Source organism: Oryx dammah, unplaced genomic scaffold (genome assembly GCF_014754425.2).
Source record: "Oryx dammah isolate SB20612 unplaced genomic scaffold, SCBI_Odam_1.1 HiC_scaffold_14, whole genome shotgun sequence".
Classification (NCBI taxonomy): domain Eukaryota; kingdom Metazoa; phylum Chordata; class Mammalia; order Artiodactyla; family Bovidae; genus Oryx; species Oryx dammah.
Window position 1 is genome coordinate 22857482 of NW_024070198.1, and position 18239 is coordinate 22875720.

The window sequence follows — 18239 nt, forward strand, 5'->3', positions numbered from 1 at the left end:
TTGGCCAACTGATGAGAAAAACTGACTCACTAAAAAAGACCCTGATGTTAGGAAAGATTGAAGGCAGGAAGAGAAGGGGACAACAGAAGATGAGATGGTTGGATGGCATCACGGACTCAATGGATCTGAGTTTGAGCAAGCTCTGGAAGTTGGTGATGGACAGGGAAGCCTGGCGTGCAGTATTCCATGGGGTTGCAAAGAGTCAGACATGACTAAGCAACTGAACTGAAGCATGACCTAGATTCTAAACACTAACTTTTATATACATTTAATCTGTTATTTAGTAGACAAACTAGTTATACTATAATTAATGTACATAATTCCACTAGAGAAATAAAGTGTTAACCTAGAGTACTGCAGAGATGAAGCTTTAAATAAATACCAATACTGGCATTAATTCTATAGGCAGGCTTCAGGATTAAAACTGATTCAGGTCCAAAAATTATCTGTTTGCAAGTTTTAATTTTTATCTATACAAAAATGTCAATCTTACACAGAAATCCTGCAAATAAACTAATAAAAACAAAAAAAAATGTATAGCTTGCTTTAATCACAAGGGCAGCTGATGATAAAGGGATCTTCTCATTAAAAAATAACTATGTGAGGTATGAGGCTGATATTGAGATGAGATGAAGACAGTGAAGCTCCCATCAGAATGGATTGTTACTGAACACTGTGATTCACTTCACTCAATGAATAAATGTACCAAACTCTAAGCAAAATCATGAAATTTTTAAACATTAATATAAGGCCATCTGGCCACCTGATGAGAAGAGCCAACTCATTGGAAAAGATCCTGATGCTGGGAAAGATGGAAGGCAAAAGGAGAAGGGGGCAGAAGAGGAGGAGATGGTTAGATAGTATCACTAACTCAACAGACATGAATTTGAGCAAACTCTGGGAGGTAGGGGAGGAGAAAGAAAGCCTGGTGTGCTGCAGTCCACAGTGTCACAGAGAGTCAGACACAACTTAGCAATACAACAAAAACAAAATCAATTTCTCCTTTAGTCTAGAATAATTACATACACAGTTTAACATGCTTAGAGTCCATGTATGCATTCTTACCTCAGTTATCCTCTTTCTTATTTATTAGTGATAAATCAAACTTTTAAGTGATTATTTACCACTAATTCTATCAACCCTGACATCTGACATGAAGATGAGGATTATCAAAGCCAATCTTCTTACCGATCAGTCTGGACTAAAAGTGACCCAAAGTTAACCCAATCCATGACACCTCTCCTCCCAAAGAAGGTCTCCTATGGTCATTTTCTAGACCCAAACAGAACTGTTTTCTTATGAAAATAGCTTAACTCCCCAAAATTAGATTCCATTCCAAACTCTTTCCATGGAAAGGTCATATATATTTCAAACATGTGTAAACACGGGAAGAGAAACTTTGAGAAAACCTATGTAGTTGTTTTCTCTGAAGAAATTTAGGCAAGATTTACAGTGTGATAAAGTAGGCCCTGAAACCATAACCACCTTCTCTTACTGAATGAACCATTCCAAAACAAGACTGCCACATGAGATGCAATGTCCTATCCAGACTCTTCAGAAACACCGATCCTCGCCTTACTATCAATCTCACTACATTCTCAGAGAAGGCAATGGCACCCCACTCCAGTACTCTTGCCTGGAAAATCCCATGGATGGAGGAACCTGGTGGGCTGCAGTCCATGGGGTCTCGAAGAGTTGGACATGACCGAGCGACTTCCCTTTCACTTTTCACTTTCATGCACTGGAGAAGGAAATGGCAACCCACTCCAGTGTTCTTGCCTGGAGAATCTGCCGTCTATGGGGTCGCACAGAGTCGGACACGACTGAAGTGACTTAGGAGCAACAGCACTGCATTCTAACTCTGAAAACCAGTAATCCATCTATGCTGTAAATGATAACCCTGTATCACTCAAAATATCACTTGCCAGAATAGCCAATTCATAGATTATGCTAGATAGCAATTTTATAGCATATCTAACCATTTCATTCCAGATAAAACTGCCAATTAAAAGAAAAAAAAGCAAATGGTTACTGAATGTCTTTTCTTTAGGAATAGTTACACAAAGAAGGTAGCCATTTACTGTAACAGCTACCATTTATTAAGCACTTAATATATACTGAGCTATTGATAATACTGGCTTCCCTGATAGCTCAGTTGGTAAAGAATCTGCCTGCAATGAAGGAGGCCGCAGTTTGATTCAAGGGTCAGGAAGATGCCCTGGAGGAGGGATAGGGTACCCACTCCAGTATTCAGGCCTGGAGAATGCCGTGGACTATATAGTCCATAGGGTCGCAAAGAGACAGACACAACTGAGCAACTTTCACTATTTCTAGTTATTGATAATACTAAAAAAAAAAAAAAAAAAAAAGGCTAAAACAACCAAGCCCTTAACCCCCAAACTCTAAAGTCAATACAAGGGGAAAAAATGAAACAAAGTGTATTGCGCCACATTTCATTCCGCATAGAGAATTGGCATATTTCATTAATGCCTGAAGCAAGAAAGTAGGTCAACATCAAAGATATTAATGGTGCTACGAGAATACAGAAGCAAAACAATCAAACTTAAAAATTATAATCAGAAATAAAAGTTATTATTGCCTGCTGCTGCCGCTAAGTCGCTTCAGTCGTGTCCGACTCTGTGCGACCCTATAGACGGCAGCCCACCAGGCTCCCCCGTCCCTGGGATTCTCCAGGCAAGAACACTGGAGTGGGTTGCTATGTCCTTCTCCAATGCATGAAAGTGAAAAATGAAAGTGAAGTCGCTAAGTCATGTCTGACTCTTAGCGACCTCATGGACTGCAGCCCACCAGGCTCCCCCATCCCTGGGATTCTCTAGGCAAGAATACTGGAGTGGGTTGCCATTTCCTTCTCCAATGCATGAAAGCAAAAAGTGAAAGTGAAGTTGCTCAGTTGTATCTGACTCTTAGCAATCCCATGGACTGCAGCCTACCAGGCTCCTCTATCCATGAGATTTTCCAGGCAAGAGTACTGGAGTAGGGTGCCATATTGCCTAGGTCCTAATAAAAAATATAAACCAAATGAAGAAAATGCCTGGAATATCTGGATAGTACTTTAATAATTTTATAAGTACTGTTTTTATAGTTAACAATTATCACAAAAGCAGGTTACAACCTCAAAGTCATAATTAATTTAAAATCATCACTAAATTTAATTCTTCCTCATTCTCAAGCACTCATTGAAACCAAAAGGTGGTTCTTTTTTTCTTGGCAGAGGTTAAAGGGTGGTGGATTAATAACATAGATAAACCCCTAGCTAGACTGATGAAGGAAAAAAAAAGGTACAAATTACCAGTATCAGGAATGAAAACAAGGATGTTACTACAGATCCTACAGACATCAAAAGAATAATTTTAAAACATTATGAATTATTTGATGTCAATAAACTTGAAACTTAGATGAAAAAGCACAAATTATCAAAATTGATACAGGAAGAAATAGAAATTGACTAGCCCCATATTTTTGTTTAAAAGTTGAATGTATAATTTGAAGTGAAAGTTGCTCAGTTATGTCCAATTCTCTGAGACCACCATGGACTATACAGTCCATGGAATTCTCTGGGCCAGAACACTGAAGTGGGTAGCCTTTCCCTTCTCCAGGGGATCTTCCCAAGCCAGGGATCAAACTCAGGTCTCTCACACTGCAGGCAGATTCTTTACCAGCTGAGCCCAAGAATACTAGAGTGGGTAGCTTATTCCTTCTCCAGCAGATCTTCCCCATCTGGGAATCGAACCAGGGTCTCCTGCATTGCAGGCGGATTCTTTACCAACTGAGCTATCAGGGAAGCCCAATAATTTTAAACCTCCTCACAAAAAGATAATTCCTGGCCTACATGGCTTCACTAGTTAACCTTATCGAATATTTAAGGAACATGCACATGACCAAGTATATGGCCAAGGAGGATTTATTCCAGGAATGCAAAACTGGTTTAATATTCAGAAATCAGTCAGTGCAATTCACCCTTTTAATAGACTAAAAAAGAAAAAAACACATAATCATCTCAACTGAGACAGAAAAACATCTGATGAATTTAGCACCCATTCACGTTAAAAAACAAAGCAAAACAGAACTCTCAGAAAATTAGGAATAAAAGGGAACTTCCTCAACCTGATAAAAATTATCTACATAAAAGTGAAGTCGCTCAGTTGTGTCCAACTCTTTGGGATCCCATGGACTGCAATGGGATTTTCCAGGCAAGAGTACTGGAGTGGGTTGCCATTTCCTTCTCCAGGGGATCTTCCTGACCCAGGGATCGAACCCAGGTCTCCTGCATTGCAGGCAGACGCTTTACCCTCTGAGCCACCAGGGAAGCCACCTATCTACATAAAACCAACACAAAACCAACACCTTATTTAACAGTGAAAAACTGAACATTCTCTCCCTAAGATCAAGAACACTCAGGAAGTTAATTCAACATGGTACAAAGGTTTTAGTCAGCACAATGAAGCCAAAAAAAATTTTTAATAAAATAAATTATAAAGATATATGGGTTTCCCTGGTGGCTCAGTTGGTAAAGAATCTGCCTGCAATACAGGAAACCTGGTTTTGATCCCTGGGTTGGGAAGATCCCATGGAGAAGAAAATGGCAACCCTCTCCAGTACTCTTGCTGGGAAATCCCATGGACAGAGGAGACTAGTGGACTACATACAGTCCACAAGGTCGCAAAAATCATACACAACTTAGCGACCAAACCACAATAAAGATATATAGATTGGAAAGGAAAAATTAAATCATTTTCAAATGATATGATCATAGAAGTAGATAATTCTAAGGAATCTACAAAAGAGTTACTAGAACTAATAAGCAAATTAAACAGGTCACAGGACACAAAAACACACTGCATTTCCAAATGCTAATGACAAAAAAAAATAGAAAATGGAATGTAAAACATCATTTAAAACTACATTAAAATATGAAATATTTAACAGATAAATGTAACAAAATATGTATGAAACCTTTACACCAAAAATCACAAAAAATTGTTAAGATACTAAAGAAGATTAGGTAAATCAAATGATGTATCATGTTCATGGACTGGAAGATTCTACATAGTTAAGATAGTTAAGATGTCAAATGGAATAAGGGATGAAGACAATCATAATCAAAACCCCATCCAGGCTTTTTTGAAAAACTGACAAGTTTATTCTAAAATGTATACAGAAATATGAATGACCTAAAATATCAAAATAATTTGAGAAAAGAATAAAGTTAAAGGACTTAACACTACCTTACTTTAAGACTAACTATAAACCTACAATAACCAGTCAAGACCATGTGACATTCACTGAGATCAATGGACTAGAATGTCAATAGATTAACACATATTGGTCAATTCAGTCACAGATATGTATCTGACAGAGGATCAGCATTCAGAATATATATAGAACTTCTATAATTGGCAATAAAAAGATAAACAACCAATTAAACAACCCAATTAAAACATTTGAATAGGCACTTCACAAAACACATATACCCAATAAGTACATGAAGATTTTCAACATCACTAGTTATCAGAGAAATACAAAATAAAGTCACAGTGAAATAACACTACATATTCACTAAAATGGCTAAAATTCAAAGGACTGACAATATCAAGTGTACACACGAGTGAAGCAACTAGAATTTGCATGTTTTCTGGGTACGAATTTAAAATAGTATCACTACTTTGAAAAACCATTTGTCAGTTTCCCACAGGGTAAACATTATCTGGCAATTACACTCCTAAATGTTTTCCCAGAAAAAAATAAAAATACATCCACAAAAAGACTCCTACACATATGTTAACAGTTTTACTCACAATAGCCCCAAACTGGAAACAACCCAAATGCCCATCAATAGATAAATGGACACACAAATTGCAGCATAAAAACAAAGGACTGCTACCTGGTCTCCCGACCCAAAAATGTAAAGCTTAAAGAGAAAAGAGAATTTCATAATTTTCACTGGTTAGCATCACTAGTAATAAGACCGATTATGGGCCCCTGGTATCATGCTCTAAGAAGGGCACATACTTCTGTGGTATTCTTCCCAAATATGCACAATACTTCAATCTATTCGTGGAAAAAAATAAACCAGACAAATCCAAATTGTGAAACATTCTACAAAAATATCTAACCAGGACTCTTCAAGAGTGTCAAAGCAATGAAAGATATGAAAGACTCAGGAAGTATCACAGAAGAGACAAAGGAAATACAACAACTAAATCCAATGTGAAATTCTGGTTTGGATTTTGAATTGGAATAAAAGGATTTTAGTTTATAAACTGAATAAAGTCTGTCGTTCAATTAACAGTATTGTACTAATGTTAATTTCTTAGTTTTTATAATTGTCCTACAGTCAACCATGGGTCAAGTAAGACGTTACCATAGGAGAGAATAAAGGCAAACTATTACTTTTGCAACTTTTCCACAAATCTAAAAATATTTCAAAATAAAAAGTTTAAAAAGTTAGGGCTAAAAAAAAAGAATGAACTACCTACTGACAGACACAACATGAATGAATCACAAAAATATTATGCTAAGCAAAAGAAGTCAGAAACAGAGTACATCACTGTATGACTCCATTTACATGAAATTCTGGAAAGGTAAAATTAATCTGTAGTGACAAAAAGCCATGGGGCAAAGAGAGGGGAAGAAGGAGAAGTAACTTCACAAAGGCAGTGAGGGAACTTTCTGTAGTGATAGAAAAACTCTCTATCTTAATTGCAGTGATGATGGTTGCTGGTTACATAGGCATATATATTTTGTCAAAGTCAATCTATGTAATTAAAATGCATGTATTTCATTGTATGTAACTTATTCTTCAATAAAGTTAATTAAAAATTTTAAAATAAGTCCATGCTTAAAAGTATTTAACTTGAATAATTAGTGTATATTTTCTCTTGGGTAAACATAAAATACCATGATTGATTCTTAAACTGATATATTAAAACTTATGCACCCAAATTGTTCATTCAATAAATATTCACTGAGCAACTGCTATACTCCAGATTTTAGGCCACACATAGGACATAAATGTGAAAAAGAAACTCCTTCCCCTTGAGGAACTAGCAGGCCAAAGAGGAGACAAGCAAGTGAACAAAAACTGCAAGTGAATGACAAAGTGCTCTGGGGAGTGAAATACCCAGGTGTTGGGACAGCACAGAGAAGACAATGTCTCAGAAAAGGCTTCAGAGAGAACACAAGCCCTTTCCAAGAATTCATCCTGTGAGGTTACTCCACTTATTTCAGGGATATTTATCCCAAATACTCAAAGCTTTCAAAAATGCACTTTTTTTAGTCTTGTCACTGTACTTCATGGCACATTTTTCTCGTGAAAAGTCCTAGTACTTCAAGGGTGTGGTTTGTTTGTTTAAAAACCAAAAGTTATTCAGACAAATTTTATGAATATTTATTATGGCAAACAGGTGGCAGTCTAAAATCAGTAAAATTGTTTTCCTACATGCTTTATGAAGTGAAGGCAATACCACAAGGATAGTCACAATGATTTTCACCCAAAATAGAACTGCTGGAATAATATATAGTCTCTCAAGGGGGCTACTTAAAGAGCTTTGTCTTTTTGGGTGCTTAAGTCTTCGCTGGTTTGTCTGCAGGGGAGGGGGAAGTACGTATCACTTTCAAATTACACCTTGCTATAAACTGTCATTCAAAATACAATGTAAACTTATATTCACATATATTATATACATATATATACATGCATGCTTAAGTCTGAATCTTAGTTCAGCTATATCACAACTGAATCTCTTTAGATAAAGCCCGCAAAATCTTAGTGTCCTCTGTAAAATGAAGACAATAATAGTAGAATCTGCCTCATAGGATTCTGTATTAAATAAGTGATGTGAATGAGATAATCAGCATATTAAATGAAATAACCTATGTAAAACACTTAGAACAAGGCTTGGCATATAATCAGTACTTAATAAATGATAATAATCACTATTACACTAATATATAGCAAAGTATAGTGTCTAAACTAAGAATAAACATTAAAATATAATGTAAGATTACAAAAAAAAGGCATATAAAAAGAAGAAACCATTAGGTAGCTTTAAAGTTTAGAAACCAAGATTCAGTGACTTTTTTGTTAAACAAGAGAATTCCTTTTTAAATTATTCTATAGAATATACAGTTATCTCAATGCTCAGTAACAAAATCCACCAGGCACATTACAAGTTTCCAACGAATACTTATTGAACTACTTCAATACAGTAAGATGATCTTAGTAACCAAGAAAAAAAAGTTTGCCACTTTCCAGCCCCATTAACTTCTATCTCTGCTTTAGTTAATACCCCTTTGAGCTGCCAAATGATCTTCTTTTCCCTGGACAGCAGAATTCTAGAAAGGAGAAACTGCAGGATTTTCTTCCAATTTGGACAACAAGATCTACACTGAGAAAGCACAGTGTTTCTAACTGCTTTCTAATAAGAATATCTGAAAGTGCCTGTGTCCAACTGGGAAAATATAAAAGAATCTACTGCAAAAACAGCTTGAAGGTTAAAGAAAACTAAATAAATAACAAAGACTATAGAGAGAAGAAAGAAAAATTAAAATCAAGTCAGTGTATATTTTCAATACATAACTTGTTTGGTAAAATATACCCACATCCATGTAACAAGTACCTATAAACTACATGTGCTCATTTTGTACATTTTTAATATTAACCTATAGTTGCCTAAATTGAACATCAAATTGAGATTTATCTAATTTGAGATGGAAGTCAATTTTCTAACACTGTTATATAAAGTTTCTGAAGATAAGTGAATTAATACATTTTAATGTTTTGTGTACTTAAAGACAAAAGTTTTAGAGAAAATTTCTGAAAGACTGAGTTGTACACATGTGCAGGTACAAACATATGAACATGTGTGCTCAACTCAGTTCTTCACCCCCTTTTTTTTAGTTTATTTTTTTTATTTGAAGTAAAACTGATTTGCTATGTTGGTATTAGTTTCAGGTGTACAGCAAAGTGATTCAGTTATATATATATATTCTTTTTCAGATTCTTTTCCATTATAGATTATAAGATATTGAATATATAGTTCCCTGTGCTGTACAGTTATCTCAATGCTCAGTAACAAAATGAGATTTTTGATTTTGATCCTTGTTGTTCATCCCTACTACCTCTTAAATTAAATGACATTTTTGCCAGACTGCAAATACTTTAATAAAAACTTCATAAGTTCTCAAAATATGTTACAACTATTGGCTAATACATTAAGTATTTCAAATATATCTCAGCGATAGAAAAGCAAAAACAACAATGCTGGTGTCTAAGGTCTATTTGATAATGAAAAAAGTAATAGCTCTAGCTTTTAAAGTCTTTACATAGTATATGTGTAATCATGTCAAAAGAAAACCAACACATTTTCCATTTGTCTTAAGAATAATGAAAAAAGTAATAGCTCTAGCTTTTAAAGTCTTTACATAGTATATGTGTAATCATTTCAAAAGAAAACCAACACATTTTCCATTTGTCTTAAGAATAACACTGAAATTTTTAACTGATAAAAGTTTACCTGTGGTAGACAGACACAAAATTCCATCCTTGAAGAACAGCTTAATAAAGTAAAAACCAAAAGTGCACAAATATACATATTAATGCATACTTTCATCGTATCATTTCTTACCAGGGTCTCTAATTTAGCACTTTTTCTACCTGTACAATCTAAATCTCAAGGAAATCTGATAATTTCAATATTCACAATGTCAATGAAAGCAGCCTGGTAACAAGAGCTTCTGGCAGCTAAATATGTGACTACATCAACAAGTGTTTATTGAAAGGTCTATGTGTTGTTGTATTCTAAGTAGTAGTTCTTAAGCAATCAGAAAGTGCTACTCACCAGCGAGCGTATAATCCATGTCAAAACCAAAACACTTTATTTTTTCCATGGCTAAACTCCGGTTCACAAACACCCTAAAGAAAAAACAGAGTAAAATATGACAACACTGTAGCCCCCCAAAAATTAAGCTCAATGGAATTATCTGGCTATCTTTCTAGATATCATTTAAATACTAATATTAAGATTCACAATATAAATTATTCAAGTCCTCCTTATACCATAGGTGACATCAGATACATTCAATAAGAAAATATATGAATTTTCTTATTGTGTCTTTATTTTAACAATGCTATGTACTCAAGATTTCAGAGAATCAGTTCTCCTTTTCTGAGTCTGACCCCATAAAATAGCTTATTTCTGAGATTTTATAATTCATTCACTCATTTATAATATATTTAATGAACAAAGGTTCACTTAAAGCCCATCATATGCCATACACTAAAGACATAAATATATACAGATTTATTCAACAAATACTTACCAAATGCGTACTATATACCAGGTACTGTGATACGGCAGAGAATACAACAGTCCCTGCCCTAATGGTACTTATATTTTAACCGATCTCTATCCTTGAAGAATTCAGCAGTAGCAGGAGAGAGGCTTAAGCAACTAATTAAAGTATTTCAATAAATGCTATAAAATAACATGCAGGAGAGAGCACAAGTTGTTTGAGCTGATCTTAAACAATCAGTAGAAGTTTTCCAGTAGGAGAAAGCAAGAAAGGCACTCCACACAGAATGACAAAGTAAAGAAGGTTTACAGGGAACCAAAACTCATTTACTGGAGCTGGAGCTGCGTTTTCTTTTGTTTTACTTTTCTGTTTTTGCAAATGGAAGTTTTTCAGAGAAGGGAAAGAAGCAATAACGGTTATGAAGCTAGAAAAGGGTAGCAAGGGTCAGATTAATGAAGACTGTGTGCCACACTAGAGAGATGGGGCTTTATCCTGCAGGCAAGAACAAATTATCAGATTTTGATGAAATGCAATAAGCAGATTCAAACTTCAGAAAGATAACTATGAAGACACAAGGAAAACTAAACATAACAGTATGCAGGATCATCATCATGATGGTGCTTTGGGGTAAGTTTCAAGTGTCTCTGAAAATAAGGGGACCCCCTCCATCTGATCCCAAAGTTTGGTGGCCAAAATTACTGAATGGTTTATCCTCTTATTACCAAACCTTTTCTTTGCCTTCATCTCATAAGTAACTATGAGAAATGAGAATGCTACAAATCACCCAGGAAACTTGGTAAAAATAAAGATACCTAGGCTTGGCTTCTCCACTAACAATATAGGTCAGTAGTCTCCAAAGAGGAGTGACTGCATCTGAGGATATGAAAGACTCCCCTGGAATACAGAACAAAGGGTTACAGCTTCTACTCAAAATTATCTCATCTTTTTAAAATGTCTAATTTGTGTATGTTTTCTACTATACACAAGTAATGATAGTAGTATATGTAATTTAAGCATGCATCCAGAAGGATGACTGTTTCATACTTTAACTGACGAAATACTCAAGTTTGGAAATCATTAATCTAGATAATGACTTAAGAAAAACCTCTTCACCAACTCAAAAACTATTGTTTTAAACTTTAATAGAAAGTTTTTCCTCTCATCTCAGAATGCATGCACCAATTTTGTAGGCAAATAATCAAATATTTGCTTACAATATTTTAACTGGGGGACTTAATAGGTCCTTGAATTCAGAAATGTTATTCTCTAAAAAATATGAACTTGTTTCTCTCATAGTGTGCTATGCACACTAGGTAAGTTTTATAAAACTCTTAGTTCCTGAGAGAGATGTTATGTAAAACATTTATACTTTCTTTCCCTAAGAAAACCTATTATTCTGGAAAATCAACTCTTATTCTGATTGGGTTAATAATGGATGGGAGAGGAAGAGTAGTGAATAGCTGAAAGATACAGGGAACTAGTGGACAAATGACACCTACTCAAATTTTTTAAAAATACCCCCAAACTCCAAATATATCACCATGACCCTTCTGCCACTTCATCAGATTTCACTCTATCACTCCCGACTGGAGCATCCACTTTATCAGCACCTTTTTCGGTTACATAAATCCTTATGAAGGCACAAGAGAAGGTAAAGACCCTGAGTGATGGATTTAACTCTGGAAACACTGAAGCTGAGACTCTTCAAACACACTCTCAATTCAGGCTAGGGGGCCAACTGGATCAAATCCTTGATCAAAGCCCAAACAGCTGACATGCCTAAAATATTCTGTGGGAATTCAGCAGGAACACACTGGGAAGATTTTTCTATCCAGGAGAGAGATATATGGGGCCACATAATAAAAGAACAGCTTTGATTCTGACATAAGAATGATGCAAGCTGGTTTTAGACACAGCTAGAATCATAGACAAAAAGACACCTTCCTGGTATCAGTCACTGCTAAAGGTAGAAATAGACCCAGCTAGATAATCTACCCACTTCTTTCTTGTCCAAGAGAGAGATTAAACTGTATTCCTTATCACATTTTTAAGGATACAGAGATCATACTATTATCCTTAGTCACTGTCCATAGAAACTCTGGGAATGATATATATCAGGAATAAAAAAATCTGTTGTTTCTGCAAAAATAATCATTGCTAAATATCCATTAAATCACACTCTTTCCTCTTTGACTAACTGGTCACTTTATTCAATCAACATGTTTGTTGAATGCCTATTACAAAGCAGGTACCATTTTATGACATACATCCTAGAAGGTGTCCTTTAGGGAGTAGCTAAAACTAGTAAGATTTTTCAGATGTCTAAAATTAGAAAAGATGCTTTTCTATGAAACCAAACATCCTTTATCTTTTCATTTTCATTTAAAGTAAGTACCCTGACCTACAGAAGCAACTCCTGAACTTAACAATCACTCCTGTCTCCCCTATAATTTATGAAACAAAAGAAAAACCTAACATATATTCTCACTGCTCCTTTTCATTCCCTAATTTAAGCTACAACATGGGAGATGGGGGCAATAGGGAATTAAATCTAATTTATGCATGAATACCTAAAGTGCATAAGCAAAGCTGTGATGACAAAAGGGAACAGCTGCATTATAGATAACTGCAGTAATACATATGCCATGATTTATAAAGATAATAAACATCCAAATGCTGAAAGTATGCACTGACTTCAGCTGAGAGGCAGCCTTGAGCCAGAAATACCACGTCTCCAAAATATAGCCTTAAAGCGAAACTGATCTCCTGGCGTCAAATTAATAAATATTTTTTACTATTATTATATAAAAGAAAGTGCTAGGTGCTCCATCAATTAAAAGGCTGATTCATCGTCTCACCACACTTTTAAAACAAAAATATCATTATTTGCCTTGGGGAACCCCAAATTTTCTACTGGTCCCAGAACCTTGACTGTATCTTCATTAATGCCTGCTAACTTGTGTCACTTTTCTAAATTATTAACCAGTGGACCATACTCCACATCTCTATCTTCAAGAGCCTGCATATATTTGTGAAACTTTCCAAAGCTTACTTTAAATAAAGCAAAAAGCTGCCACCCTACAAAGCATGACTGAACTAAGCATCCAACATTAAAATGTAATTATCAGCCAGAAATTCCTATGTACTAAGTCATTTGCAAGATATAGATTTGAGCATTAAAACAACAGACACAATCTTTAGCAGACAGACCCAGAAACACTATAAAACTGAGCAGAGATGTCAACACAAAGACAAATGTAACAGTTTTTACTATCATACGGCACTGCAGTAAGGCATAAAACTTGAAGAAATGCTATCCAAATAAATACAGACATTAAACAAAAGAAATAAGACTATTAACATAATGTGCTTTAAGAACAGGAATCTAGTATTCTCACACGAAAGGAACATGAACATGCAATTTACTAAATTTGGAATTTTGTAAATAGCAAACTCTTAATGGTTTTGAGATTTAACTTGTAATTCAAAGCAGCATTACCTCATCTGTCACTGGTTGCCGTTCTGCAAAGTGTGAAACTATTTGAGTCAACTAGTTCTTGAAGTCACATAACAGAATTCTTCTTCAAATCCCTAGTATAATTTTTGTGTGTGTGACTTTAACCTTACTTGAAAAAGATCGTTTTAGTCGGAACCAGTCCCCTCCACAGTATGTCTGTTCTGAGACAGTGCTGGAGAAAACACCTCTGTGTCTAATTTAACTTGTCATTGGATATCACTGTTGCTCCACATGAATCCATTTGGAATAGAATTTCTCTGGCACTGGTGAACTTTATCCCTCGCTCCTCCTCCTGCCCAGGAGTCACAATTTCCTGGCCAAAGGCCCAACAACAGTTACTGCAACAACAAATGAGACTAAGGATACAAGCAAAAAATCTCAGGCATGTTTTGGTTATGGGTTTGTGTAATTATATACTCAAAGTTTGTTACAGTTACAAGTGCCTGTTGGAGAGTGCAAATTTAGATTATCAACCAAATGATGTATGTGAGTGTCTGTTAATTAACAGAAAAATGCTATAAGGTGAATTTTTGTTGAAAACCTAATTTGTTGTCTCTTTCCCCAAACTAGTCCCTATTTCCGCCAGGGCACTCTCATTGTCCCCTTAAGTCTAAAACCTAGTTATTAAAATCTTTTGATTCTTTCCTCTCCCTCAAATCCACAACATCTCACTTGCCTTCATTTAAATTTCCAAATGTCTCTAATCCAGATCTTCCATTCCATTCAAACTGCTAACAACTTGTCCAGGTCCCTCATTAATTCTCCAGCAATCATCTCTCAATGGCTCTGCCTGCCCACTAATGCCAAATTAATTGCTTTGAAGTAGTGCTACTCAAAAGTGGGGTCCACAGTCCAATGCAGATTTGTGAAGTGCTGTTACTGATTTAAGAAACTGCAAGTATTTAGAAACTTTTATAACAATTTGACAGAAAAGTTTTGTTTGTTGAACATAATAACAAAAAATATATACTTTCATTTTATCTCTCATTTTTCAAGTAATTCATTTTTATTCTAAGCATCAATTTCTAACAGAAGAGAAGTCTTTTAGATGAAAATGGTTCTCCAACATAGATGAGAAGCACTGTCCTAAGGCCCAGCTCTAATCATGTTGCTCTCCCTCTTAATAACCTTTAGACATTCCTCACTACCTACTACCAAATACATTACAATTTTTAAAAAAATCTTCGAGGAGTTCAAAGCTTTCATTATCTTTCCAAAATCAGTTTTATCTCACGTTGCTCCACATCACACACCTTTAGCTCTAGTAATTAAAATGAACTACTTGTTATTTCCTAAAAGTTCTCTGAAGCTTTGTTTATACTGTGCTCCATACATGAAACATCCTTCTTAGTTATCTCTACCTTATTTTTCAAGCCCAGAAATTTCAAGACCCTTGAAATTTCTTTAAGAAACTCTTCTGGCCATGCCAGAGAACTATTGTAACAATGATGCCCCTGGCTCTCAGATTACTTTTTTTAATTAAAGATATTGTCACCCTGCTTATTTAACTTATATGCAGAATACATCATGAGAAACGCTGGGCTGGAAGAAGCAGAAGCTGGAATCAAGATTGCCGGGAGAAATATCAATAACCTCAGATATGCAGATGACACCACCCTTATGGCAGAAAATGAAGAGGAACTAAAAAGCCTCTTGATGAAAGTGAAAGAGAGTGAAAAAGTTGGCTTAAAGCTCAACATTCAGAAAACGAAGATCATGGCATCGGGTCCCATCACTTCATGGGAAATAGATGGGGAAACAGTGGAAACAGTGTCAGACTTTATTTTGGGGGGCTCCAAAATCACTGCAGATGGTGACTGCAGCCATGAAATTAAAAGATGCTTACTCCTTGGAAGGAACGTTATGACAAACCTAGACAGCATATTCAAAAGCAGAGATATTACTTTGCCAACAAAGGTCCATCTAGTCAAGGCTATGGTTTTTCCAGCGGTCATGTATGGATGTGAGAGTTGGACTGTGAAGAAAGCTGAGCACCGAAGAATTGATGCTTTTGAACTGTAGTGCTGGAGAAGACTCTTGAGAGTCCCTTGGACTGCAAGGAGATCCACCCAGTCCAATCTGAAGGAGATTGGTCCTGGGTATTCTTTGGAAGGAATGATGCTAAAGCTGAAACTCTAGTACTTTGGCCACCTCATGTGAAGAGTTGACTCATTGGAAAAGACTCTGATGCTGGGACAGACTGGGGGCAGGAGGAGAAGGGGACGACAGAGGATGAGATGGCTGGATGGCATCACCGACTCGATGGACATGAGTTTGAATGAACTCCAGGCATTGGTGATGGATAGGGAGGCCTGGCATGCTGCAACTCACGGGGTCACAAAGAGTCGGACACGACTGAGCGACTGAACTGAACTGAAAGGCATTTCACCAACAACTAAAGTTCTATAATGTGATGCATGTGAGCAGTTCTGGCACTTCTATATTTTATCATATACATTAAGTGTTTAATTCCCTTATTCTTTACTGGATTATAATCTTGGAGACAAGGATTTATTGCCTTCCCAACAATGGCATAGGGCCTAGTAACGACTAGACACAATATTCATCTGAATTAAAATTTAAACTAAAAACTTAATAGCAATTAGTGACTGCCAGAGCTGTGGAGAAGAAGGAATGGGCAATTTGCTTCGGGGGATAATAAAAATATTCTGAAATTAGTGCTGTTGGCTGCACACCTCTCGAGAGTATACTTAAAACCACTGAACTGTACTCTTTAAAGGGTGAACTGAATGGTACGTGAACTATATCTCAATAATGCTGTTATTTCAAAAACATAATGACAAGACCTTAGTCTGCCTTTACGCTCCCATTCTTCAGTAAAAGAATGCTGCTGCTGCTGCTAAGTTGCTTCAATCGTGTCTGACTCTGTGAGACCCCATAGACGGCAGCCCACCAGGCTCCCCCGTCCCTGGGATTCTCCAGGCAACAACACTGGAGTGGGTTGCCATTTCCTTCTCCAATGCACAAAAGTGAAAGTGAAGTCACTCAGTCGTGTCCGACTCTTAGCGACCCCATGGACTGCAGCCTACCAGGCTCCTCGGTCCATGGGATTCTCCAGGCTAGTGATCTTAAAAAAAAATTCTAATTTATGAAAATGGATCCTTAAAAATTGAAAGTTTAAATACCTTGAATATACAGACACAACAAGAAATTGTGGACTAGATTATAAAAGTAAAGTCACTGAAGCATCAGTTTTTTTCATAAATTTCCAGCCAACAGTTTCTTACTACTTTGTCTGAATATTCTCTCTGAGGAACATCCTCAGGAAGGATACATTATCAGATTATGCCATGAGAACAGCACCTTGTGCTTCAAATATCTGAATAAGCATGCTATCATTCCTAAAATAATACATGAATTATCATAATTTTTCTTATTCAAATACTCAATATAAAAAAGTCCCAGTGAAAAGAATGTGGAGGGAACAAAATTAAAGATGGTTAAAATTTAAGATGCATCAACTGTAGAACTCACCCATATTACATGCCACTAAAAAAGGGCCAGGAGGGGTGCCCAAGAAAAGTCAGAGTCTTGTAAAGCTAGGATTATCAAAGCCCTCTATCCACAGTACAAGGAAAAAGGAGAGCTAAATCTGCAATATAGAAGAAACACACAAGAACATTTGTGCATCTTGACCCTGACACCAAGTCCAAGAAATGGGAAAAAACTCTCCCTGAGAATCTGAACAATAAATCTGGTAGGTTTGTGGTTTAAATTTACCCTACTACCCACTCCATATTCTTGCCTGGAGAATCCCAGGAATGGGAGCCTGGTGGGCTGCCATCTATGGGGTCGCACAGAGTCGGACACAACTGAAGTGACTTAGCAGCAGCAGCAGCATGGTTAATGTTGCCCCTACGTGCCTGACAGAAATGAAATTCTCTCTAGAAGAACTCAACTTAATTCTAGGTGGTATATTGCTAGATGTAGCCCAAATTCAGAGATGTCTAAATGTGAAAAAAAAATGTATATCTTAAAAAGTGATAAATGAAGACTAATAAGAGTAGCAATTATGCTTTCCCCAAAGATTTCAAAGCATTCTTTAAGGAGAAGCTCTTTAGAAGACATTAAAATTCCCTTCACTTTCAACCTCAAATGAAGAAACTGCAGTAATGAGGGCAGAATGGTGGGGAATAAGAAAGAGGACTAACAAACGAAGAATACATAAATTAAGGGAGAAACCAAGAACAATGGCAGTACTTCTGAAAATTACTGTTCAAAAATCTCAGTCTAATTAAAAACACGTTTTTTCCAATCTTTTTTTCCTACTTTCCCCTAAATTCTTTTTCTCCCCAATTTTTAAAAGTAAAAACCAATGTACAGAAAATTTATAAAAAGACAACAAAATATTAAGGTTTAATTATGTGTAATAAAAATTAGAGAAGAA

At 36.0% G+C, this 18239-nt stretch overlaps 1 protein-coding gene across 17 annotated transcripts in view; it reads right to left on the reverse strand.

Moving 5' to 3' along the window:
* The window catches only part of NT5C2 (5'-nucleotidase, cytosolic II), a 95559-nt gene that overhangs the window by 36864 nt on the left and 40456 nt on the right, over positions 1-18239 (reverse strand). For 15 of the 17 annotated variants that reach the window (XM_040254329.1, XM_040254342.1, XM_040254338.1 and 12 more), the window contains one exon: positions 9861-9934. In XM_040254329.1, coding sequence (XP_040110263.1) covers positions 9861-9934 — 74 coding nt within the window. Of the gene's footprint in view, positions 1-9860; positions 9937-13813; positions 14000-18239 lie in introns of those variants that run through there. The other 2 variants (XM_040254333.1, XM_040254334.1) reach the window with 2 other exon arrangements.